General features: G+C 40.4%; 2 protein-coding genes across 5 annotated transcripts in view; one reads left to right on the forward strand and one right to left on the reverse strand.

Annotated features, from left to right (window-relative positions):
- On the forward strand, positions 1-18,952 carry SULT2B1 (sulfotransferase family 2B member 1). Of its 2 annotated transcripts, none has more exons than XM_087948170.1 (8): positions 1-266; positions 4,451-4,695; positions 7,680-7,888; positions 8,924-9,050; positions 9,150-9,244; positions 10,809-10,989; positions 12,355-12,486; positions 18,830-18,952. In XM_087948170.1, exons 2-7 carry the CDS (start codon positions 4,560-4,562, stop codon positions 12,468-12,470), a joined length of 864 nt encoding a protein of 287 aa, XP_087804296.1. In that variant the 5' UTR covers positions 1-266; positions 4,451-4,559; the 3' UTR covers positions 12,471-12,486; positions 18,830-18,952. The 2 variants fall into 2 exon arrangements, with proteins under 2 accessions (XP_087804296.1, XP_087804295.1); XM_087948169.1 differs by lacking the exon at positions 18,830-18,952 and adding an exon at positions 14,691-14,946.
- The window catches only part of CA11 (carbonic anhydrase 11 (inactive)), a 17,237-nt gene continuing 7,919 nt past the window's right edge, over positions 17,543-26,860 (reverse strand). For 2 of the 3 annotated variants that reach the window (XM_087948167.1, XM_087948166.1), the window contains 6 exons: positions 25,573-25,758; positions 24,188-24,283; positions 24,004-24,076; positions 23,345-23,499; positions 23,033-23,198; positions 17,543-18,528 (listed from right to left, as the gene is read on the reverse strand). In XM_087948167.1, coding sequence (XP_087804293.1) covers positions 18,494-18,528; positions 23,033-23,198; positions 23,345-23,499; positions 24,004-24,076; positions 24,188-24,283; positions 25,573-25,758 — 711 coding nt within the window. In that variant the 3' untranslated portion in view covers positions 17,543-18,493. The remainder of the gene's footprint in view (positions 18,529-23,032; positions 23,199-23,344; positions 23,500-24,003; positions 24,077-24,187; positions 24,284-25,572; positions 25,759-26,860) is intronic. The other variant, XM_087948168.1, reaches the window with a different exon arrangement.

Consider the following 26,860-nt stretch of genomic DNA (forward strand, 5'->3'; position numbering starts at 1 on the left):
GTCACTTCAGTGCTTGTTTTGGGTGAGAAGGAGGGGAACAACCCTTCAGGGAACCCTGCTTGATTACAATAAGTAGAAATCAAAAGCTTTTCCAGTGCTGGGCGTGCTTTCATCCCACATATCCTGTCTTTTGGTGCTCAGTGATGCAGATGGCAAAGGATCTCCTCTCTTGCTCTCTCTCTCTCTCTTTCTCTCAACACATTAACACTAGATGATAGGGTCATTCAACGAAGCTGGTTGATGCTTGGGTTCAAATCAGAAAAAAAGTAAGTACTTCTTCGTGTTACATCTAACCAGAATGTAGAACTTATTTCAGGTGGCTTTAGAGAAAAAGAATGAAGTGGGGGAAAACCATAACCCCATGATTTTTAAGTTGACTCCAGTTGTCTTCCATTTTCAGAGCAAAATAGTTTAGAGGACAAGGTGCCAGGGCAAATAAGGAACAAGTTGAAGCATTATGCTGGGTGGATGCACAGTCAGCCAGACTTTTAGACTGGATTTGGCATTTTTATCCTTACCAAGGACCTGGCATAGGCAGATCACGTTCTTTGATGGTATTACAGGTATTGTTGCAGGACGTATGTAGTTCCGAGTAAAGCTGCCTTTTGCAATTGTCTGATGGTGATTTTGTCAATGCCAATTGTGCTCCACATGTTTGGGATTGCACCCAAGGAGCCTTTTACTATTGGTACTACCTTTGCTTTCTTTTGCTACGATAATTCTACTTCTGTTTCAAAGTCTTTGCATTTTGTGAACATCTCAATTTCTTTCTCTTCTAGTCTCTTTTTTTCAGCTACTGCCATGTCCATTGTGGACATTTTTGTCTTTCTTATCAACAATTTTTAAGTTGGGGGTGTGATGTGACAGGTACTTGTCTGTTTGTATTCGAAAGTTGCAGAGCACTGTAATTTTTTCATTTTCTATTTCTTTGTCTACTTCTTGTTCTAACCAGTTCTTGCTTGCAGGAAAGTGAATTTTTTGCTATTACATTACATGCTCTTTTTGTCATGCCAGTACGTGTGTTCCCACAAAAATGAGACTGGTTCTTATTTTCTTTTGGGCCCCAAAATAAGCACTAGGGCTTATTTTGGGGCTGTGCAGTGTGCCAGTGCTGCTGCCATAAGGTGGGGGTTGGAGCTGCCCCACACGCCCCACACTGGCTGACCTCAGGGCCCCTGCAGCCAGGCCATCAATGCCTCGACACCTGTCTCGCCTTGCAGCTGCAGCACCAGCACACCACTCAGCTTCCCGTTCTGTTGCAACCGCAAACAAGCAGAAGTGGGCCAGCAACCACATGGGTTCCTGTTGCACATGGTTGCTGGTCCTGCTGGCGCAAGGCAAGTGTCAGGCATGGATGTAGGGCCCTGAGATAAGATGGTGCAAGGTGAATGGGGCAGCTCCACTCCTCACCCCTACCTTGCCTCATGGCTGTGGCATCACGAGCGACCAGGGAAATGGGTGGCCGACCAGCTGTACAAGCTCTTAAGTAGGGGTTATTTTGGGGATAGGGCTTATATTATGTGCATGCTAGGGCTTATTTTTGGGATAGGCCTTGTTTTGGAGAAACAGGGTATTTGCAATCAGTCTGTGCAATCTTCTCAACTAAGTAGGAGGTCCACTGTTTTTTCAGCTTCTTTGCAGAGACAACATTTGCTGTCTGTTGTTGTTTTCTCAATTCCAACTTTATATGTATTTGTTCTTAAGGCTTGGTACAGCCAGAATTAGCCCCTCTGTCACTTTCTTCAGCTTTCCTGCTCTTCGTAGTGTTAGGTTTTGCTTTTATCTCCTTTGCCTGTTAGGGTTGTTTTTTTCTTTTTTCTTTGGAAACTTGCTATGTAGTAGTTTGCCTTGTCACGTCTCTTTTCAATTCTTCATTTAGTCTTTCTTATAAGCTAGTTTGGTTTCTCTGGGATTCAGTAAGCTTTGTGGTATACCAGCCTCACTGCATGTTCTTTACTATCCTTCAGGTATTCTTCCAATGCCCTTTTTATTTCTTCAGCTATCTGGTGTACTTGAAACATTTCATGCCCACGTATACTCCTTGGTAAGTAGTTTGTCAACATCACTGCATGAATGAAGGACATGATTCATTGTCATTGTTTTTCTAGTCTTCTTATGCAGAACTAAAAGCTCCACTCTTCCAGCTGTGTATCTAATGCTTGGAATTGCCCATATTTAATTGCTTTGATGGTACTTCTTGCCCTAAATTTGTAGTTTCAGACCTTCACACTCTCATGATATGTTCACTTCTAACCTTCTTCTTGATTTTCGTGTGCTTGATATCAACTTGAAGGATTCTTGGATACAAGTAGTCCTCAGCTTACTACAATTTATTTAGTGACCATTCCAAGGTACAATGGCATTGAAACAAATGACTTATGACCATTTTTCACATTTACAACAGTTGTAGCATCCCTGTGGTCAAGTGATCAAAATTCAGATGCTTCACAGCTGACTCATATGTATAACGGTTGCAGTGTCCTGGGATCTTGTGATCACTTCTTAAGATTTTCTGACAGGCAAAGTCAACATAAAAGTCAGATTCACTTAAGAATCGTGTTACTAACCTAATAACTGCAGTGATTCACTTAGCAACTCTGGGGATAAAGGTCATAAAATGGAGCAAAACTCACTTTACAAATGTCTTGCTTAGCAACAGAAATTTTGGGCTCAATTGTGGTCGTATGTCGAGAACTACCTGTCTTTTTGGTGAACTACTTTATCTGCACTCTTAATGTTATTGTTATTATTATAAATGGCTGCCCAATCAGCCAGATGTTTACACTGGATTTGGCATTTTTATTCACTTATCCTAGGCTTGGGGTAGGCAGAAGTTGTTGTTTGATGATCTTAAAAGTATTAGTGTTATTACAATTTATATTCTAATGGTATTTTTTTTAAACAAATTTTATTGATTTTCAAAAAAACAAACACAAACAAAACATAAAACATAGAAACATAAAACATCTTTTTTGAAAGCAGCTTGATCCCGGGTTACATCTCTTTGTACAGACACAAATTCAAATTCATGCTCATTTTATATACCATTCCATATCTTATTGCCATTCTACATTTTCTATATAACTTCTCCCCTCTTTTAACTTTCTTAGTTTTGTTTTATTTATCTCATCTCAGTTCAGATCATTATACTTATATTCTTTGTCTGTCCTGTTTCTAGCTGTCTATTATCTTTTCTCATTAAGCAAAATTTCTCCTGTAATCACTGATTGGAGTATGACGCCTTTATCTCTTTCCCCTAAATTTATAACACTTAGTATAATACATAAACAATTTATATTCTAATGCTATTAAGCACCCAATCAAGGCAACTCTTTTTTCTGTTATGTTTAAGCTTTCTAGAACTATCTGCTCTAACAGCACTAGCCCTAAGACACAAGACATAGCTAGTGTACCAGAGTGGTTTAGTGATGGAACAGTAGTACATTTAGTAATGTTGGAACAGGATGGGGAAATCAATTCAATGTGATGAAACTCACTGAGTAACTTCTGGTTAATTGCTACTTCTCAGGCTAACCTATCTCACAGGGTTCTTCTGAGGGAAGAAGGAATTCCCGTCTTAGTCCCTTTCAGGAAGTACAGATATAAATACAAAAACCTGAAGATGAATTAATCTATCAATTTTGCTTTCTCTTGTATTTTTTTTAAAATAATCTAGTATTTTCAACCTTGCGTTGTAATGAAACATACCTAAAACATTACTTTTGATCCTGTGTATACATAAATGTGTGAATTTTTTTGAAGCACTTATCTTAAAAACAAATTTAGCAAAATTCTCACTAACCTGCAGCAGCCAAAACGCAGTAGATAGAATAATGTATTTCTAGGACAGAGTCTGTTGTAGGTGACAACTCCCTAATAAGATCAGATGCTGCTCCGAAAAAAGAAGCTTAGAGTTTTTGTCCCACTTTTAAAAGGAGTTACCAATTCTGTAATTTATTAAAACAACATCAACCATAACCCATATGTGAATGAAATTCTCGTTACATCCTAGATGAGATTTTAATTTGTTCCAGTAGGGATTTTTATGCTATTTTTTTTTTTAAATGAAGCCTGAGAATTACACATAGCATCTAAGCTTGGAAAGAAGCTGTTTAGGAGTCCCATTGTCTCTCTGTGTGTGTGTGAGAGAGAGAAGGCTCAAACAAATTCTTATTGCCTCAAGACAGAGCAAATAAAAAGAAAAAGGCTAATGAGGGAGAAGAGATACTTTGCCACAGCACATTAGCTTTCCATAACCTCCAAATGGAAATCTGGCTGTTATAGCTGTAATTGGACATATCTGGGAGGTCTGGAGGTTTTTTTTTTCCCCTTCTTAAAGTAGCAAGTAGACCGTGAACCAAGACAATTTGAGTTCCAATTTTCTGTCTGCCATTCCATGCCTTTTCTCTTCCTTGTTGTCAAACATTCATAAATCTGTTCTCATTTTCAGAGGACACAACTAATTCTCCTGGCTGAAAGGAAGAATCCTTTGAATTTGGTTTTGCTGCCAAGTTTCACACTTATTTTCAAACCTTTCCTGTTATCTGCTGGGCCTCAGGATGTTCAAGGAGTATTTCCAATATAAAGGGATCAGTTTTCCTCAAGTCATCTATACAGAATCTGTGTTGCAGATGGTAGAAAAGGATTTCCAAGTCCGAGATGACGATATTTTCAATGTCACTTATCAGAAATCAGGTAGAATGTTTTGGGCTACTTGTGGGAGGGGAAATGCTTCAGATTACTGGGTGAAAGTAAGTCATGTGTTTTTAAAGAAAAATAGAGTTAGTATCCCATTCAATTTCCATATGGGACCTAACTTTTAGTATCAGCATAAACAATTTTACAAAACACTGCTTTTGGAAAAATAAGTAAGAACAAAAAACAACAGCAGACAGCACTAGCAGTTAACACGTGACATTTAAAATAGATAAAAACGTTTAAATTTGTTTTAATATTTTACTGTAGTTTGTAAAATATTTCAACTTGAACTTCTTAATAAAGCACAGGATAGAGAGGCAAATAGCTGATGTTACATGGCAGGAGGTTAAATAATAATACGCATGGCATCCTTTGGAAGCATTTTGTGCCACTTTGCTAATAAATAAAAATAAATATTTGTAGTTTTAAAAAGCTCAAAGAAGCATCAGCAAGCTTCAGATCAAACGAGGGTTTTTCAACCTTGACAACTTTAAGATTTGTGGCTTCAACTCCCAGAATTCTCCAGCATGGCTGGTTGGGAATTCTGGGACTTGAACTCTGTGCCTTTTAATTTTCAAGATAGACTAACACTAGATTAGACACTAAGTAAGGTCAGTTGAGAGGGGTCTTCTGGCTTTCACAGGCAGGAATTTTCTTAGTTCTCTCAAAGAACTATTAATATAGTACTCTACAAGGATGTACATAATTACTGTATGTAATTGCTGAGATAAAAAGGAGATTATGTATATACAAAAGCAATTTTTGTTGTTGCTCAGAATTAAGCTGAGCAATTGTACAATTGGGATTCTGTAGATTTTTGGGAAGCTCTGTTTGAATTTCACCTAATAAAGCGAGGGAAGAACAGAAGGAAAATATTGAAAATAAGCTTAGTTCATCACTGTCTTCCCCAAATGCGTGACTTCAACTCCCAGAATTCCCTAACTGGTGTGGTTATTGCTGCACACATCTAGCTTGGGAAAAGCTATTCTAATTTTGATTTTATTAGGCCTGGGCAATTCCAGCCATACCTTGGATGATTGGCCTGTTTTTGCTAAATATTAAGAGAACAGATAGCTATCAAGGTAGCCAAGCGAGGTTTTAAGAGATTTACAAATAGTTCTCAAACTACACTCATAATGGATCCTGTCATGAATACCATGATATTAGGTGAACCAATAGTTCAAGAAAACCGAAAACCAGAACTTAACGCTAGTTTTCAGTAAAATTATCTTAAAATGACATACGACAGCAGGACTATGCAAACGGGCTATATAATGAGGCCCAGTCGCTGAACAGCAAAGTGTTTAAGTGACTGCAAGTTGCCACATGATCCAGGTTGCAAGTACCCTCCAGATAGGTCTGTCAGAACTTAGAACAGTCGCTAAGTGACTGGTCCTAAGTCAAGGACTACCTGTAGACCAATTTAATGGCATGAAGACACATGATGCAACTTTCTGACTGAAATGTAACCGGCCTTGTTCATGTTTAGAGAAATACAGCTGTGTTTAGGTAGTCCTTAACTTACAACAGTTCATTTAGTGACTGTTCAAAGTTACAGTAGCACAGAAAAAAGTGACTTATGGCCATTTTTCACACTTACAGCCATTGCAGCCTCCCCATGGTCACGTGATCAAAATTCAGACGCTTGGCAACTGACTCATATTTATGACGGTTGCAGTGTCCCGGGGTCATGGGATCCCCCCTTTACTACTTTCTGACAAGCAAAGTCAATGGGGAAGCCAGATTCACTTAACAACCATGATATTAACTTATTAATAGCTGCAGTGATTCACTTAACAACTGTGGCAAAAAAGGTGGTAAAATGGGGCAAAACTCACTTAACAAATATCTCATTTAACAACAGAAATTTTGAGACAAAAATTGAGGGCTACCTGTACATCACCCTGATTTTTATTCAAGAAAATGGGGTGTATATGTGTGTGTGTGTGTGTGTATATATTACTCCGAGAAGCACAAAGCCGAAGACACAAGCCTGAAGATGATGAATGAGACTTCATCGAAACGTCGCCTAGATACTTCCAATTTTACGGGGAGAAAACCCAAATAACCAAAGATCCACATGTATGTATGTATGTATGTATGTATGTATGTATGTATGTATGTATGTATATATATTTGTAGATTACGGGTACAGGTATGTAGGTCTCAGGTGTCTTGGGTCTTTTCCGTGTAAGATTAAGAGCAGGTGATGTTCGTCGAGGTCCCAATCTCCATCCTCAGGCTGGTGCTTTCGGCTTTGTGCCAGTGCAAGCAGTGTGTGATCGGAGCTGCCATCTCTCAATAAATACTGGTGGTGGGGGCTGGTGTGCTGGGCTGGTTGGCCGCGCTGCTGCCTCTTGATTGGGCCAACCAGCCCAGCACACCAGCCCCCACCACCAGTATTTATTGAGAAACGGCAGCTCCGATCACACATTGCTTGCACTGGCACAAAGCCGAAAGCACCAGCCTGAGGATGGAGATTGGGACCTCGGACGAAACGTCACCAAGATACTCTTAATCTTACACGGAAAAGACCCGAACACACCTAGACCTACATACCTGTACCCGTGAAAATCTATGAAAACAAGTATGCAGATAGATAGATAGATAGATAGATAGATAGATAGATAGATAGATAGATAGATAGATAGATAGATAGATAGATAGATAGATATAGATATAGATATAGATATAGATATAGATTAGATATAGATATAGATATAGATATAGATATAGATATAGATATAGATATAGATATAGATATAGATATAGATATAGATATAGATATAGATAGATAGGTAGATAGGTAGATAGGTAGGTAGGTAGATAGATAGATAGATAGATAGATAGATAGATAGATAGATAGATAGATAGATAGATAGATAGATATAGATATAGATATATAAAATGAAGGGCATAAAGTAACCAGAATTCAGATGGATTAAGCACGGCTTTCTTGGAATGGTGGGGACTTTTTTTAGGAACAGTGTGGATGCTGGAGATTTTAAGTCTCATCCGTAACAACGGAGACCCTGCCTGGTGCCAAACCACGCCCAATTGGGATCGAGGTCCCTGGTTCGAGACAGTGATAGGATATAGGACAGCTCTGACCAACAAGTCACCACGCATTATTAGCTCCCACCTGCCTGCCCATCTTTTTGCCAAGTCTTTCTTCAAATCCAAAGCTAAGGTAAGAGGGAAATTATGTTCGTGGCAGGTTTCCATCTTACTGTAACTCTGATCATTGCTCTATTAGTAAGCTCGGGTGACTGAGCACAGTCAGGATTGAGGCCCAGTGTAGTGTATTCTATCATTGGGTTTTTTTGTTTTTTGTTTAAAAAACTTTGGTTTGTAGAATGAACCAGAAACAAGCCACAATCAATTTTACAGTTGAGCAGATGTTAGTGGTTTGGCTGATATCCCTGTAAATTGAACAGAGTCTTGGGTGGGATGCAAACCAAATCAGGAACAGGCCATGAAAACAGCAATGAATACTGCCTCTATGGCAAATGGTAGTTTTAAATATTGATCTCATGAACTAAAGCAAACCAGAGTTTAAATGAGGCCTCTGAGTTCAGCAAACTCGGGGAAAACCTTCTCATTGGCCTCATGTTCCATTCCTAGTTCCTAAAGTTCCCTTTAGATGTGAAACAATTACAGGCAGTCCCCGACTTACAACCATTAATGAGCATTCAAAGTTACAACAGCACTGAAAAAAAATGCCTTATGACCGATTCTCACACTTATGACCATTGCAGCATCCCATGGTCATATGACTAAAATCTGGGTGCTTTTAGTAACCAGCATGTATTTATGATGGTTGCAGCGCCCTGTGGGTCATGTGAACTCCATCTGGGGCCTTCCCAGCCAACTTCTGATGAGCAAAATCAATGGGGAAAGCCAGATTTACTTAACGACTGTGTGATTCACTGAACAACTGCAGTGTTTCATTTAACAACTGTGGCAAAAATGGGGTGCAACTCAATTAACAACTGCCTTGCTTAGCAATGAAAAATTTGGGCCCAACTGTGGTTGTAAGTCAAGGACTGCCTGTATTATAATTATTATTTTGCCCTGCCTACATTTATCGCTCACTAGCAGAACAGGGAAAGGAATGGAATCTATTTTGAGGAGGACATGTTTGTTCACATGAGCTCTGCTATTTTCTGAGGTTGCGTCTAATTTTTTGACATCTTCCAACCATCCCACATTTTTCTGTGCATAGATAATCTACACGGTCAGGAACCCCAAAGATGTCTTGGTGTCCCTCTATCATTTTGCTTCAATGTTTCATCCCTATAAAGACCCTGGTACCTTGGATCAATTTCTTGAGGGCTTCCTAAAAGGAGATGGTAAGTGAATGGGTGTAGAATAAATTTTGGACTTCTTCCCTCCCCGTATATGTCTACTTTTCTCCCAATCTTCCCATCTAATTCCTCTTGTAATTACAGTGCCTTTTGGATCCTGGTTTGACCATGTTAAAGGTTGGATGAACTTGAAGGACAAAGAGAACTTCTTCTTCATTACATATGAGGAGTTGCAAGAGGTTGTTATTATGTTATTTGGCTTGTCAGTTCAACTGGGTTTTATGAACAGAGATACAAAAACTAGGGGTAGCCGATTCCTGGATTTGACTGGGATGGTCAGATTCTGAAGGTAGTTAAAAAGTGTGGGAATTCTCACACTATTCTTTTGGTGATAATCAGCAGAGATGACTGTCCTGCTTTCACAGATCTTTGGCTAATTCGATGCTTTATGCTCTCCAAAATGTCTGTGGAGGAGACCTTCCACCTGTCTGTGCCATGAAGACGTAGCTTATTCTCTGCTAGAACACCGACTGAGTTTATGAGGGAATTATTATTTATCTACTCACTATCAAGTGACTTTGGGCAGCTTACAATGTTCATAAATAACAGTATATTATTTGCTATGTTTCAAGAAAAATATATTTATGAGTCAAGTTTTCTTGTTTGCTCAGTAATCACAGTGCCTTTGAATGCCTATGTTCTCACAGCACTCAAAGCCATGATTAATTCAACTACAGTGTAATCAGTTAATCCCATTTTATTTATTTCCATGAAAGATTCAACCAAAAACTGATCACACCACCTAGGTTTGGTAGTTTTTTGGGGTTAGATGAAAACATATGATTAATTTTGTCATACAGGTATGTGTACTGTGTATGGAGTTCTTGGTGTTCTCTGAACTTGGTTGTTTCCTTGGAAACATTTCACTACCTAACTAGGAAATATCTTCAGTACAAGTTGTGCATGGGGTTTTTGCTGCTAATAACAATGATTATGTTACCTAGTTAGGCAATAAAACAGCGAACAAACAACCAAGCTCAGAGAGAACCACGAACTCCACAGTTCAACCCCATATTATAGATACTGTCTTCAATTAAACTGTGTATGTTTACGAAATGCATATGTTATAGAAATGCCAAGCTTAATACATGTATAACTCAATTGTCCATTTAACATAATACTCTGCCAGTTAGGAAGGGAATGAAGAAGATTGAATCTGTGCTATCAAAATGCCTGACTGTATACAACAGTAGTCAATAGTGGCCATAATAGTAAGTACTTTATGATCCAGGTTGTAGTGAAAAAGAGATGATTATGACTGGCTAGGTCTTCCAGGGTAGAAAGGGGGATTAACACATTTATTGTGTCAAGATAGTGTTTCCAGAGTTTCTCAGACTCAGGCAACACCATTCAAACCAATTTTGAGGGGGAGGGAAAAGAATGGCTGACTTTGTACTAAATCCTCCATTTGTCTGGTTCTGGTTTGGCTTGTTGTGTTGACATAATCCATTGGGGGCAGATTAAAAGACATCCAGTTAAACATTGCTCAGCGCTATGTATAAATCTAGTTAATGACTTTGGATGCTTTACTGAAAAAGCATTCTGAAAACAATATTGTGGTAAAGTCTGGGGGCACAATTGTTTTGGTCCCCTCCCTGGACTAGAGTTTCTCCATCAGTGTAAGGGCATTGATGGTTTTGGAATAAACATGCTAGTTAAAATTGAGTTTGAAACACTTTCAATGATGCCAGGTGTGTGCCACCCAGGGTAGTTTTCAGGTTGTCTTGTTTGGTTGTTCTCCAGGATCTGCGAGGGAGTGTTGTTCGTATCAGCCAGTTCTTAGGCAAAGTCTTAGATGATGCAGCCATTGACTCTGTGGTTGCGAATGCCTCCTTTGAATCCATGAAGAGTAATAAGATGTCCAACTTCTCACTCACTCCGAAGTTCATCATGAACCAAAAGAAAAGTGCTTTCCTTCGCAAAGGTAATGAAGGGATGGAAAGGGGAATCATCTGCCATCTGGATTTGCCTTAACCAGGGTGATCTTTTAGGGCAGCAGTTCCCAACCTTGGCCATTTTCAGGGGTATGGACTTCAATGTCAAGAATTCTTATCATTGGCCATGCTGGCAGTGGGATTCTGGGAGCTGGAGTCCCAAACCCAGAGATGGTCAAGGTTGGGGTATATTATTTCACAGGGATGCCACTAAAACTCAACCTCGTTGCTTTCCTTGCCAGATACAGAGATTTTGAGCTATAAGATCTGGCAGAATCCTCTTCTGTCCTTCCAGTTCTTTCAGCTCCTTTCCAAGATACTTATCACACTCTCTTTAGCATTTCTTTGGAAGCATTTATGCCACCTTGTTCATATCCGGTGTTGTAATCAAATGATTTTCAAGATTCGCTTCCTTCAGCCTGATTCACTTGCTTTGGGCTCTTAGGATTCAAAGCACCTGGGGGTTGAGTTTGGCTTGTCTGCAAGGGACCAGGTTGGTGAAAAAAACACTTTAAAATATAGTGAATTAATTATAATGGGACATACACATATTAACATCACACAATCAAGCGTTCTGCCATTCTCTGGCCAAGAAATCAGCCTGGGGCATATTATCTTCAGTAGCTAGTAGCTATAGTCACAGCTTTTCAGCTGATGTTGATCAACAATTTGGCTCAAGTTGATCTACCTAGGGGTACAATGTTGTTCTTGGAAAGCAGGGATTCAACTCTTCAAGGTATCTCAGTTCCTGTCAGTAGGAGTGGAAGGGTGGAGACACTGATCCCTAGTTTTATAGTCCAAAGTTTGTTGTACTATGGGATGCCCTGCTTAACTAAAATAGTTAAGAAAATTGACACACATACCTTTGCCTTTATTTTATATTTATATTGATATCTGCATTGATAAAAACAGCAACAAAGTAATCTTGATGACATCATTCTTAAGACTTCTATACCAAGGGCCAGGTGATAGCCCTCTGTAGAAACTAGGATTTCTGAATGCATTTCCTCCATGTGGAAGAAAAAAACAATAATTTAAAAATCCAAACATTAAAATTAAAATGTCAAGAACAGTCCTACTTGCTCAATATTTCTTAAGAGTTACAAGAAGAGGTCTGCATTTATCCCTAAGGGGAACCACCCTGATTTTAAGATAACCTTCCCCAAAACTAAGATTAGACAGAAAAATATTGTCTATCTCTATTTTTGTATTCTTGGTCAATTTAAGATGACACTCTTATATTTCAGGGCAAATTATTTGGGGAAAGCCACCTATTTCTTTTGAGTAAATACCATAGAATACTTCCCCACCATGTCTGACTCTAATGAGTTATTATTTTATGTTTTGGTTTCTAGGGATTTCTGGAGATTGGAAGAATCACCTGACTAAGGCACAGAGTGAATGTTTTGACCAAGTCTACAATGAGCGTCTACAAGATTTAAGTTTCACTTTTCCATGGGACAAGAAATAAATTTGCCTTTTTCCAGGTGATTCCCTCCATTACTGGACTAAATAGTGACTTATCAGGATACTCACTGTCTAGTGCAAGATGTTGTAGATTAGTAGGAACATCTATGGGAGGTACAGGAGTTATTCAGAGGGTTCTCCTGAATTTCATGGGAGTAGGGGAAGATAATTATTAAGGCCAGAAAGTTAGAGATTAGGAATATGTAGGATGGGGTGGATTAAGATTTCAGAGGTAACCAAACTATAGTGCTGATATCTTACATCTCAAGATATGGTTTGAACATACATGATGCTGAACATCTTGCTGAAATCAAGCACATTTGAATCTGGTTAGCTCCTGGAGGGAAGACTGACCTACTGTCTATGAACTCCCTTGTCCTTGATGGAAATTGCATTGTAAATATAATATAATAAATAAAGTCAGGCAACCAATGCTTCTTTCTTTTAAAGAAGCATATATGATCATATGAGCTCCTCAATTCATAACTGGTTTCTGATTCCTGTTTTCCTGGGGAGATAAAACTGACTCCATTGTCTGAAGCTGTAGCCACCTGGGGTAGAACTTCAGGGAACAAGCAGAACATTTCCTGTTGCCATGACAGTTCTACTCCTTTGTCATGGTAATAGTCCACCACAGACTCTGCCCCAACAGGAGACCAAGGACAGACCAGGTATTTACACTAAAAAAGGAGCAGCACCACTTCCATTCAGTCAAGGGTAACACTTGGCTAGTATTAGATCGGTATGCTGGAGTTACACTCCAGAAAAGGGGGTAAAGTCAGATAATTAGCGAACTAATGGGGGGGAAGAATTTTGAATGAATTTAAGTTACAGTATATTAGAAACTAATGTCAAGCAGTTAACTCCTTAGTACTTACATATTTGAGAATGTGGATTTTAACTGAATAAACTTTACAGTTCAGAGGTAAATTTGAAAGGATGAGGGGACATACTCATGATTTGGGGGGTATCTGTCATCCTGGGGTTGATAATGTTACATTTCTTGGAGGTAGACAGGCAATGCTGAGAAAGATTCCTCGGGGTGTCATAGGAGGTTGCAGTAAAGAGTAAGAAGCAGGAAAACTGAATTGTCTTGGTACTGGAGCTTACAGAAGTAGATGCCATTATATCACAACAGGCCAGCTTTTGATGCCTTCCTCTTTTCTCCTGCCACTTGAGCATCCTTCTAAGATGCAATTGTGGCTGAGAGTTTCTGCATCTTAGACAACAGCACCTAATCTCCCCACTTTCAGAGTCCAGAGCTCTCATTAGGAACAAGTTTCACAAGAGGGCAGTAGAATCCATCTTTATGGATTTTCCCACTGGTTAAATCTTAGGCTGATTCATACTTAATTCTTTTTTCCTCAGGTAATTCTGTCTTATGGGGTAACAGCTTTACACATAATTATTTCTGATGGCCCAGTTTCTCAGTTCTTGCTTTTTGCACCAGGAAATGACTAGCCCCATGGGAGCAGTAGTTAATAAGGTCACTTTAACCATTTATTTCGGTTCTGCAGAATGTAAATCTTAAAATCCACCAGGTGCTTCCTTTTTTAATGTTGGAAAAGCAACTGCTGCCAGATCTTCATGAGGCAATTAAATTGCTGTGAATCCCAATGTGCTGGAAGGCTAGAGCAGATACACTACGAATGTGCAGAACGAATAGTAATAAGGAATAATCAAAACACAATTTCTAATCTCAGCCTTGCATTCGAGACCAGTTTACTCAACAGAGCAGTGGTGGGATTCAAATTTTTTTACTACCGGTTCTGTGGCCGTGGCAAGAGAAGGATACTGTAAAACAGGGGTGTCCAACCTTGGCAACTTTAAGACTTGTGGACTTCAACTCCCAGAATTCCTCAGCCATTCTGGGAGTTGAAGTCCACAAGTCTTAAAGTTGCCAAGGTTGGACACCCTGCTGTAAAATCTCCAGTCAGAGGTGGTATTTGCTGGTTCTCCAAACTACTCAAAATTTCCGCTACTGGTTCTCCAGAACTGGTCAGAACCTGCTGAAGACCACCTCTGCAACAGAGGTACTCAGTTAAGCCTAGACACCTTCAGAAGTTGTTTCCTGGCCTTCCGGAAAGTCCTTGTCTTAGCTGAAAACCGCTGTTTTGCACTACAATTGTATAACTCTACATTAAAAAAACCCTTCATTTGTTACATTTCCACCGATAATTCTTCTACCAAATTCAAGGTGATTTATTCTTCTTGTTTGAGGTAGGTTAAGATGCGACTGCTCTGAAGTCACCAGTGAATCCTGAGATGGGATGAGAATTCAAATTTAGATCTTCATCTAACCCTATTTCTAATTCTGAGGCAGGAATGGAAAAATTCTCCTTTGTATTCAAATGCATTGAAATTTTGGTGACGTCCCTGGATTATTTAATCAATGAGTTATGGAATTTTCTTTGTCTGTTCTGTGCTCCTCCAAACTAGAAAACTGATGGAGAGGACCTCACAATTAAAGAGAGACAAAATCCAGGGGTGGGATTCAAATTTTTAACAACCGGTTCTGTGGGCATGGCTTAGGTGGTGGGTGTGCCTTGGTGATCATATGACTGGGTGGACATGGCTTGGTGGTCATGTTATTGGCTGGGCGTGGCCAACTCAATATCATTCACATCGAGGCACGCATCTCCTCACCTGGCCTCTTATGACTGTGGGGATGCTGCAACAGTCATAAGTGTGAAAAACAGTCATAAGTCACTTTTTTCAGTGCCATTGTAACTTTGAATGGTCACTCCACACAAGCAAAGTACCAGCAAAGGAAGGGAAAAAAACTCCAGAGAAGTTCCTTAGATAGGAAGTCTAGTCCTGCCAAGAATGTAATAAGGGTTAACAGAGAGGCAGTTTCTGTAAGCAACACCAGAATGTTTTCTTCCTGCCTTCCTTACAGGTTTAGGCCAGCAATTTCTTCTAATAACTGGTTCTCCGAACTGCTTAGAATGTTAACAACCAGTTCTACTGAATAGTTGCGAACTGGTAGAATCCCACCCGATTCCCACCTCAGGAAGTCCCATTTTCACTTGCAGTGCTAAATTCAGATATGTGAACAGGATGAGTATTTAACAGAGAGAGGGTTGTGGTGGGGTGACCAATAGACATGATTCTCAAAGAGGGTTGAGGTTGTGGTGGAGAGTTGTGAAGGAATAGCAGATACGATTCTCACTCAAGTGTTTGTGAACATCAGGACTAGTTTACTTTCAAGGGAAGAAGAGACAACTGCAGAGAAGCAGTGAGAAACAGATTCAGAACACAAAGGGGATGTCACATGGTCTATCTGGCACTCTATCAATTAGCAAAAAAGGCTATCCTTTGGTTATTTTGAAGTTTGGTTGATCTGCCAGTTCAATCAGATTCCAAATGTGTTATTTCAAGCAGGCAAAAACCCAGAGGGCCAAATCTGGGATCATTTCTATCTTTTTGATGCCAATAAAAATATCTTTTTATTTCAACTATCATTCATTATACCACATTGGTGAGTGGGTGGGTGTAAAATAATATTTTATCAATTGTTCTGGGAGACGATTAGAAGGGCTTTTTATAAACATTATAAAGCAAAAAGCCTACAGCCGTAGGGCTGGTATATTAATTTTGTACTTGCAACGGTCCCCTTGAGCTTTGGTGGATAATTTTTTTAATCAGGATCTCCAAATGCCCAGCATAGTTTGTGCATAGAGTTTATCCATAAAAAACTCCCCATGAAGCTGTTATAAGGAGTCTTAATTCTGAACTGAGTAGGGGTTGTCATTGAAAAACTACCGTATGTGAGTCTGCATATCTGCACAGAATTCTGTCTACAAAGGAAGAGTAGGCTTTCTCTGTATAGGGTAGGGGAAAGGCACATTTTTGTTTGTGTATGTGCATGTAAGTGTGTATGTGAGAGACAGAATGTGAGAGTGGGAGCTTTGTTTTTTGTTGAGCTTAGTTGTTTTCTTGTAGAAAACAAAGCACAATCAAGCAACCACCAAGAACACTCCCACCAACATTGACAGGGCAAGCCACTTGTATATAAACAGACAGGAAACCCCACTCTCTTCTAACACTGATGATGTTACCTAGTTGGGCAATGAAACGTCTGCAAGAAAAAGAAACCAAGCTCAGAGAGTACCAAGGAGCCCACAGTTCAACCCTCAGCTACAAATATTCTCTTCTATTGATATGTGAGCAGTGCAGCATTTCCTATGTATGTATGTATATGCATGTATACAGTGTATAGGTGTGCATGTAAATATATTCCTACTTCTAAGTAAGGATCAAGGCCATGATGTCACTTAATGGTTTTAAAATTTTGGCCCTGGAGAATGAAAGTTGCAGGTTGCTTATTTTGTTTGCACTGTTTCTCCAACCCTAGGAAGGTTTCCCATGCAACATTATCGTTCGGATTTCCTTTCATTGCTTTAAAAGGAAACTTACACAATGTCTGGAGGCCTTGATGTTCTACAGTTGAAGGAAGAAGATATATTCAAATTCCTTGCTGTGGAAACCAAGCTGGGGAGCACTAATCTAGATTTTCTAATAATTTTCTTTCCAATAATTCTGTGACACCTAATAGTGGCTCACCCCTCTCTTTCAGGATTGAATTTATTTCATTTGAAAAAGGAGAAATTGTATCTCTGAGCATTTATGATCATGTTGATAGCTTTCTTGTGGCATCAATGGCCATAAATGTGTCTCTACACAAGAAGGATGAAAGCTGGGAATCTCCACTGCTTTTCAGAAGAAAAGGCAAATATGTTCAATATGTTACTCCCATTCCCGTTGCCATCACAGTTTTTACGATGTATCAGGGCACCAAAGTGTGGTGCTGTTAAAAAAAAAAAAGTCAAGATGGAAGCCAAAGCTTTGGCCTTGCAGCCCCACCCCCTTTTACACTGTGGTGTTTATAGCACATACATCAAAAAAAAGGGCAGCACTTTAATCATGCAGTTGCAACCACCAATTTTTCTTGGCCTTTCTTGAACGTCTGTGTAACTAATTCCAACATGGTGTGAATTGGGCCCTGCCACTCGTTGTGACAGATTAAGCCCTTGTCTCAATGAAATAATTTCACTCCAAAGAAAACGAAGCTTGTTTGGAAAACCACTGTTTTTCTTAAGTTAATAATATTCATCAATATTCAAAAGGTGGGTTTGTTTGGCAATAAAAATATTCCCTTTGCTGTTTTACAGTTAGGGCTGTTGAAGGCCATTCAGAATGAAATGATAATCCCATATTTTATCAGTTCTCTCTCACACACACACCCCAGGATAGAGTGGAGAGGGATATCACATTTGTTTTGTTTTCCACCCCAGATTCTCTCAAGTTTTACCCAGATTAAAGTTTCAAGTTAACTCTTAAAAAGAACAACTGAAGCTTGCCGTTTGTGGGGTTATACCATATAATCAATTCCCCCCTCTTAAACTTCCTGAGATTCAAGGCATTTTACGTATCAGAGAAAACAATCCCGCTATAATTTTGACTCCCAGGGCTCCTGCAGGTCTCAGAATATTGGGGTCCCCAAACATATTGGGGTCCCATTAGTATAAGGATATTCGTCTGCAATTCTAAGGTGCATTCAGTATTGGGAATACAACCTGTTAGCTCTGTGTATAATTTGGGGTGCATTGCCTCCACCTGACATTTATGACTGGCAGAGATTTTGAATACATTTGATCTCCAGAATAGACAGCATTGGTTTAGCAAGGAGGCAATGCAAAGATTCTAGTCCTCACACTTCTGGATGTTCCCGCCTTCTTTAAATATTAGGCTATAATGTTGGGGGAAGACCTGCTGTATACTGCAAATTAATAGCCCTCATTTCATTGTTTAAACTTTTGGCAACCCAACCCTATTGTAATCAGAGTTTTTCCAAACATCCCGAGGCAAGTATTCCAGCCTGGTTCCCGGGTACCCCACATGGTGCCTTTCCCACAATGGAAGCTGTGGCAATCATTCAGAGATGGGGGGTTGTAGCTTCCTCAGTCGGACACTGAACTTTGAACGACGGACACACTCGGGGACGTTCAGGAGCTTGCAGCGAAACTACATGCCTGGTTTGGGAGGCTGTGTTCCATCCACTGCAAAAAGGAAGGGGGAGAGAGAGATGAAGAAAAGAATTAGCAACAGCTATTTCCTTTGTTTCAGCTGCATTCCCTAGGGCTAATCTTTCCTGCTGCCTGCCCCAATCTTGGGAAATAATTTTCTTGCTCATCTGTCAGGGTCACTTTAATTTTCATTCTCCCACAAAGCAGGAGCATGGACTGAGCGGCCTAAGTTGCTCCTTTCAAATTTTGTAGGTGCATAATTTCTATTACAAAGACGGCTCAAATTACATTAAATGCGTTTAACCTCTGCTGGGCCTCTCCTGCCATTTCACAGGTTTATGCTGCCTTGCAAAAATGCGAATCAGTTGAGCAAGTCCAGAAGTATTTCACGAGAAGAGTACTACACTCCTCCGCTTGCAACAGAATACCCTATTTCATCAGACTTGAAATTTTGGGCTTGGACAATCTTGAACTACGCCGCCTATGGTTGGACTTAAGCGTAGTACACAAAATTATCTACTACAAGGTCCTACCAGTCAATGATTACTTCAGCTTCAACCGCAACAATACAAGAGCACACAACAGATACAAACTCAATGTTAACTGCTCCAAACTTGATTGCAGAAAGTACGACTTCAGCAACAGAGTGGTCAATGCCTGGAATCCACTAACTGACTCTGTAGTTACATCCTCAAACCCCCACTCCTTTAACCTCAAACTATCCATTATTGACCTCACCCCATTCCTAAGAGGGGAGTATACAAGTGCATAAGTAAGGGGAGTACATAAGTGCATCATTGTGCCTCCCGTCCCTGTCCTATTGTCCCCATTTAATCATACCTATTTTCTGTATTCTTACTCATGTTTATACTTATACCTATTATTTTGTAAGCGATTGACAAATCAATCAACCAAACAAACAAATAAATAAGCAGATTTTGAGAATCGTTTTTCAGAAGACACAAGCAGGAGGGCCTTTTATTTATGTTAGTAACCAAAACCTAGCCCAGTCCCATCCCAATCCTCAAGCTAACTGTTCTGACCTCTGAAGAGGCTGGAAGAATGACTTATTTGTGTGTTATTCAGAAAACACAAACTTTTGGGAGTTGAAGTCCACACATCTTTAAGTTGTCAGACAAGTTGCGAACTGCTGCATTAAGACTACAATTGGGTTTATCCCAGCTTGTTGCGCTGCAAACTATCCAAGCCTTTTTTAGTCATAGTCTTAGTGTAGCTGGGGAATTCTGGGAGCTGGCTGGGGAATTCTGGGAGCTGGCTGGGGAATTCTGGGAGTTGAAGTCCACAAGTCTTCAAGTTGCTAAGGTTGAAAAACACCATATTTATGTATTGGGTGACCAGGACAACACAATATTCCGAATGAGCTTCTTTATCAGAGCAACTCAATATCTCTGTAGTGTTAAGCAATGTTGAAGACTTAATAGGTTGTATGAAAGCAGCCTAATAATATCAAAGAAAAAGGTAACTCTGACTTATTGGTTGATAAGTTTGACTTTTTCAAAGTTATCTTCTTCAGAGTGTAAAAGTAGTCCTCAACTTACAACAGTTTGTGTAATACCCTTTCAAAAGTTACAACAGCACTGGAAAAAAAATAACTTAAAGCTATTTTTCCCACTTACAACCATTGCAGCATCTCCACGACCACATGATGAAAATTCAGAGGCTTGGCAACGGTTGTGGTGTCCCAGGGTTGTGTGATCATGTTTTGTGACCTTCTGACAAGCAAAGTCAACGAGTAAACCAGATTCACTTAACAATTGCATCATTAACTTAACAACTGCAGTGATCCACTTAACAACCGTGGCAAGAAAGATCGTAAAGTGGGACAAAATTCACTTAACAAATGTCTCTCACTTAGCAATAGAAATGTTAGGCTCAGTTGTGATGGTAAGTCAAGGACTACCAGTAACATCTACTCTAATTGCCTCCACAGAACAATTGTTGCTTCCTGAAATGAACATCTCACTGGTTCATCCCTTTCACTATTCTTGCTCTGGCTTAAATGAGAAAGGAAAACTGACAAACTTTGCATAATTTCACCCAAGCCTTTGCACTCAATCCAAAGAGATGCCTTCTGCTAGGTCTTGGAAGCACGACAGGGAAACTTTAGCAAGCCCAAAACATCATGGTCTTTTAGTCCATGAAAAATAGGACATACATCCATACTGGGAAAAGGAAGGAGGCGGGAAATTGGCCTTTCTTCCTCTTTTTTTTTTTACAGTTGTCAAGAAATTTAAGATCTGTTTGTTTCCTTGCCGTGCTTGCTCCCACGAGTGCAACCATATATACACAGCCTTCTTGCGGCCTCTCCTGTTCTCCTACCAGCCTCCTGTCTTTCTGTCATTTTCCCATTTTGGGTCATATTCGTTAGGCTGATTTAAAAAGGAAAAAAGAGAAAAGAATGTGAATAAGTTAAAGAAAAATAGACAAAAAACTCCAAATGTTCTTTCCCAGTAGGGCAGCCTAGGTTGAAATGGACATGGAGGATAATGATTAATGACTGGAAAAATGGAGTTGTGCTTGGCACAGAACACACTAAACGTGTGTGTTGGCCTACAATGAAATGAAGTGCAGAAAGTAGGTGGCCAATTGCCCCTTGCCCCTTTCTTGAGGTTGGAGAATGATGCTTTTGATAGGTGGGTGGAGATCCACCTGGTGGGCTCAAGGTGGATAGAGGAGGATAGCTCTTCATAGGATGGGTCCAGGTTGCTTGAGAGACCGTCTCACCCCACTGGGATTGTCCCGTCCCACTTGTTCCAGCAGAGGAGGAATGCTGTGGGTCCCATCAGCTTGATAATTCCGGCTGGCGGGGTCCAGGAGGAGGGCTTTGTCTGCTGTTGCTCCTGCCCTCTGGAATATTTTACCCCTCAACCTGGATGAGAGGTTGGCCCCAACCCTTCTACCTTTTCATAAGGGCCTAAAGACATGGTTTTGCCAGTTTGGCTTGGTGCCCCCCAGTGAGGAAACAGCGCAATAGAAGTGGTTGATTGAGTAATAGCAGATCCCATCCCCCACCTGTCGGCTCCCACCCACCCCAGGTTTTTAGGTTTGTTTTTAACTTTTTATGTTTTAACTTGTACATAACTGCAAGCCACCTACAGTTGTGTCTATAACAAATCATCACAGCCAACTTTCCACAGCCGCCTCCCCATGGGACAATTCTCCATGGCCAATTCTCCATGGCACAACTCGCCACGGGACAAGAGTTACACTGATATTGGAGAAATAGTGGAATAGAATCATTAAAGAAAGGATGCCAAAGGAGGGACAGAATGAAACGTGAATGTCCCACAGCGAGATGGCCATGGTGAACTGACAGTGGTGAGTTGGCTGTGTTGAGTTGCCCCATTCCGCCAGAGTTACCCAATGGTAAGATGGGAGGCCAATAAATTGTACAAATAAATAAACAAACAAATAAATATTGTATATATTATGTCCTTCCTTGCTCTTGACAAGCAGGACAGAATGATACGTATTAAACCTGGTTGTCATTGGTCTCACAAAATCTGACAGGTTTAGCTCTTGATGGGGCAGAGTCATCAAAAATTCTATGCTACAGGGGGCCCACAAATTATTTCCCAATTGTTCTTATCTTCAGGTTGGGATAAACCATTTTACTTCCCCAGATAAAGGACAAAATAGACTCCCCCCTTCCCAGTTATAAGCCAATTGGATTGTCTGTTCAAGGTGACAACGTTGCTGGTGACATCTGAGAGCAGCAGTCTAGCTTATACATTTCAAGCCACACCCTATAATGTTATAGCTCAGTGGTCGCCAAGTGGTGGGCCAGGGACCACGGGTGGTCGATGAGAAAATGTTGGTGGTCCTCTCCAAAGTACTTCCACCTTGTGTGTGTGTGAACACTAGGCTGCACCGACCACATGGCCTGCCCACCTGCTGGTCACAAGACTGGCCCTTTGGTCATCCCAGAGAAGCTCCTCCAGTCCATGACAGGTCCGTGCATCTGGGTGGAGGAACAGCTGCTCTGGGATGACCAAAGGGCCAGTCCTGTGACTACCGCAGCTCTGGAATATGGGACTGACTTTCTCACCAATGTCAGCAAGCCACCGTCAGTCAAAATTCATATTAGTGATCCACAGGGTTTAAAATTATGAGTTTGGTGGACCTTGAGGTCTAAAAGGTTGGCAATCCCTGTTATAGCTCAAGATCTGGACTGCAAACATATGGATGATCATTAGGTGGTACTAAAGTGCCAAGAGTTTTTGCATCTGTTTTCTATCATCTGAATATGTGCAGCCCAAAAACAGTGGTTCTATTTGTATGAAAGCTAGTGGAGGAAAGGGAGATTCAGGTTTAGGCCTTGCTCAGCTCTGAAACTCCCCACTTATCTTGCATTAGTCCCTACAACTCAACCAAATAAGGGACTCGAGAGGGTACAAAGGAAAAAGATCTTCCACTTTGAGAAACTTTTAGGAAAACTTAAAAAAGAAGAGGGATAAAGAAGTGGAATGGGAGTGTAGCGGAAGAAGTCTTAACATGGAATTCCTGGGTCGCATACCATGTAGCCTGTAGGAGGCTCCTTTGCAACGTTTAGTGGGGCGCCGTGGGTCTCGGTTGCCCCGAAGGCTTCGGTGTAAAAGGGGCTGGAGAGGTCTCGAGTTGTCACTCATGCTCCGGAAAATTTGAGAAGGGAGGTTCTGACTGAGAAGACGAAGGGAGTGAATCTGAAGAACAGAGGGTTGGGAAACAAGTGTTCAGGAATGATGGAGGACACCAGGACAGCAAATGGGGGTCAAAGGGGGCAGGGGAAGGTAGGCTTTGGGGACTGACAAAAAGAGAGAATTAAAGAGAATTTGCCCTAGAGACCTACCTGAACGGAGGTAATATTGATGGGACGGTCAATGAGAATCCAGGTAGCGGTTTCATAGCATGGCGGGGTTGACATGGATCCTTGGTAAGTGATAAAACCAAATGTCTCTGGATAAAGGTCTTCAAGGCTCAGGTCGTGTAGAAGATAAGCGTCATCTGTTGAAATAGGTATTATGGCTACCTTAACAACGTAGGCAGAACTGGTGAGATCCATTTAGTTACCGATTGTGAACTTTCTGAATACTTCCAAGAAACTAATGAATCAGTTAGACATTGGTATCTGAATATAGATCTTTTTAACATTCATGATTTATTGTGTGTGTTTTTTTAAATTTAGGCAAAATGTTAATATATACTGCAAGTCCATGAATAATATGCCATATGCTAAATAAATAAGTAAATACTAATGAAGCACGTATTCAAAACATTCATGCTGTCATATACAACAGTCATATCCTCCCTGAATCTTTTGCCAAAGGTAAACAAGTTACTGGACACAGTCAAGCTTTGCTAACATGAATATTTCAAGAGAAACTTGTATGTTGTATTAATTCTCACTCAGTCCCCTTCAGTCTTAAAAATTTAATTTTTGAATCCTCAGCTACCCTTTGCAAACAACTTCCTTATATAATCCACATCTGTCATACTTGTTCCACTTACTTTTATAGGAGATCCGGGTAATTGTTTCTCGGTTTAGCAGCCTGGTCAGGAAAGAGTTAGGATTTGGTCCAATCTGCAAATGGAAATACATCCAAGGTATTGCTGTTTGCTGCTTAACTTCCCACCCATCTTGCCTATTCAAGTCCCATCTGGCGTCCCCTAGCAGCCACAGCAAGATACTTACATTGGCAAAGATAGAAATGACAGCTAAACCATTGGGATTGCGTGAAGCCTCTGAAATATTGGGGTAGAGTTCTTGGTTGTAGTGGATCAACTGCACCTAAGGGAAAGGCAAGAGGAAAAAGGGATTCTTTCCAGTTCAGTTTTACATAGTAAAAATATTACACATGGCTTTGGAGCCAGGTTATTTGAAGGACTGCCTTTCCCCTATCAGATCCAGCCAGCTTACTGGGATGGGAAGTCAGGCTGTGCTTTAGGCCCCATCTACTGTAGTAGAAATGTACATCTGGTGAGTCTACAAAAAAGGGCCTTCTTGGTGGTGGACCCTCATTCTCCCCCAGGTATGATTTGCCCCCAACCTGTTGCTTTTCCAAAAGGCCCTGAAGAAGTGGTTTTGTCAGGGGACTGGACACCACAAATGGAGATAAAGTCCATCAGGTTGATTTGATTGTGTTGCTGATGTATTAGGTGGGGTGGGGTTTTGTGGGTTTTTATGTTGTGAATTTTTAATGTTGTGAGCCACCCAAAGTCACCTGTGTATGAGTTGGCCAGTCATATAAAATTGTTTAATAAATAATTAAGTAAATAAATAAACAAATACTTTCTCGTTTCTCCAGATCTACCAATTCAATTCATTAAGTTTCAGAACTGTTTAAAATTCATTCCAAAATTTGTATCTCTTCTCTTAATTCATACTTCTTGAAACATTCATTTTTATTTACAGTTACTGCAAACAATTCTTCCTAATGTAGTGCATTTTTGTACTATCATGGTCTGGTATTAAAACTTCTCATTAGATGAAGACAAGGAACAAGAGGAACAAACCACGTGCAGCTAAGTCCAACAATAATTCTGAGTTGATGTGTAGTATTGCTTACCCAAAAATGTGAGATAAATTTGCATTCTAATACAAGCGAAACTAATTTTTAATCTCAGTGCTAGTATGTATACACTGGTCCTGTTTGCATAATTTATTTAAATGACTGAGGCTAATGGGTAGCTGAACACTACAATGCAGTCAACTGCAGAGCTATGGGAGATTAATTTTAGCCCAAGAAAGCCCTGAGGTTGTTACAAACTAAACTAACTCTTCCTCAGCAGCTGAGTCACGCAAAAAAAAAAAAAAAAAAAAAAGAGGACTATCAGGAGGTAAGTTACCGTCTCTTCTTGCTCCCAACAGAGAAGCAAAGTCCTAGAGTGGCCAATGTAAAAAAGGAATGTTTTTAGGTCTCTCTCCGTCTCTCTCTCTCTCTTTCTTGCTACTCTTTCCTTCTTGCAGATTTTGATCAACCTCACCCTCCCATCAACATCCCTGATGAAACCTTAAGTAAATCTACAAAGGACATCTTCAGTGGTGTTAATCCTGTTTGAACCAAGAATTGTATTCACCTCAGCAGAAAAGCTGTCACCATCTATCCAGTGTTCTGAGCCAAATCCATCTTCACTGCCAAAATGCAGTCTTATTTCTTGGAGCCGGTGACTATACGGCAGAGGTCCTCCTGAAACATTAACCAGTTGTACCGGATCTGGACGAAAAGAGACATGCCGGCCTGTGTTGTACATGGTTCCACTAATCTGCAGAACACAAAGAGCGACAAGAGAGGCTGTTTCCATATCACATACAGGGTATCCAGAATGATGTGCTCCTTCCAGAATCGCCTGCAGCTGCCATGTAAGCATCGCCTATAAAACTTTTCCTAAAAAGGAAATATCGATGTTTGGGAGAGAAGGTCTTTATCAGTGCTGGATAAAAAGTGAGCATTATCACCACCTATTTCAAGGAAGAAGGCATCACCTTCTTCCTCAGGGACATCAACCGTCTTCCAAATCCAATTGCTTATTCCACTTCTAACAGTCTGAAGAAGCCAAGTAAAGTAACAATTCAATCTGTGGCTGGTCAGACTTCAGCCTCAATCTGCAAAGCTGAAAAGTCTTCCAGATCAACTTGAAGACCATGTCTTCTACCGAAGTGGAATGAGCGTGAGCTGACTTTTTCAGTGAAATGTTTGGCACACTTGTCGTGGCACTCCCAGAGGACATCTTCAGTCCCATTCTGTCCCTGAAGGGTACAGGTTACCTTCAAGAGGACCAGTTTAAGGCATTCCACTGCCGAATGGGACAACTCACCATGGCCAACTTGCCACAGGACAACTCGCTGCGGACAATTCAATTTAATTATTTAAAATAATTTAAAAATTATTTAATTTTTTATCATTCGCATTTTATTTATTCCCTCTTTTGGCATCCTTTCTTTAATGATTCTATTCATCTTTTTCTTCTATATTAGTGTAACACTTATCCCGCGGCAAGTTGGCTATGGCGAACTGTCGTAGACCCTTCCATTGTGCCACTGTTATCACTATGTGTAGTGTTATGTTTGGTTCCACTCGTTTTCTTGTTTTCTACCACCTGCACTTCAGCCATAATTTCTGCTGCTTCATTTTCCAGGGTTTCTTGATGACCATAGAGCCCTGCCAGCCTATGGACTGAAGAAGAGACTTAGCTATAACCTGACCCTCATTTCCTCCATATTCCAGAGATTAATGAGGGATATGACTGAACAGTCCTCCATAGTGCTGTTGGTGGCAGGGGTTGGGTGTGGGAGAGAGGGAACTAGTGCCTATTGGAAATGGAATGGATCCATTATTATTATTACCGGTACTACTACTACTACTGC

This window comes from Notechis scutatus, chromosome Z (assembly GCF_049901735.1).
Source record: "Notechis scutatus isolate UNSWTSFEM ecotype Mainland chromosome Z, rNotScu1.2, whole genome shotgun sequence".
In the NCBI taxonomy this organism is placed as follows: domain Eukaryota; kingdom Metazoa; phylum Chordata; class Lepidosauria; order Squamata; family Elapidae; genus Notechis; species Notechis scutatus.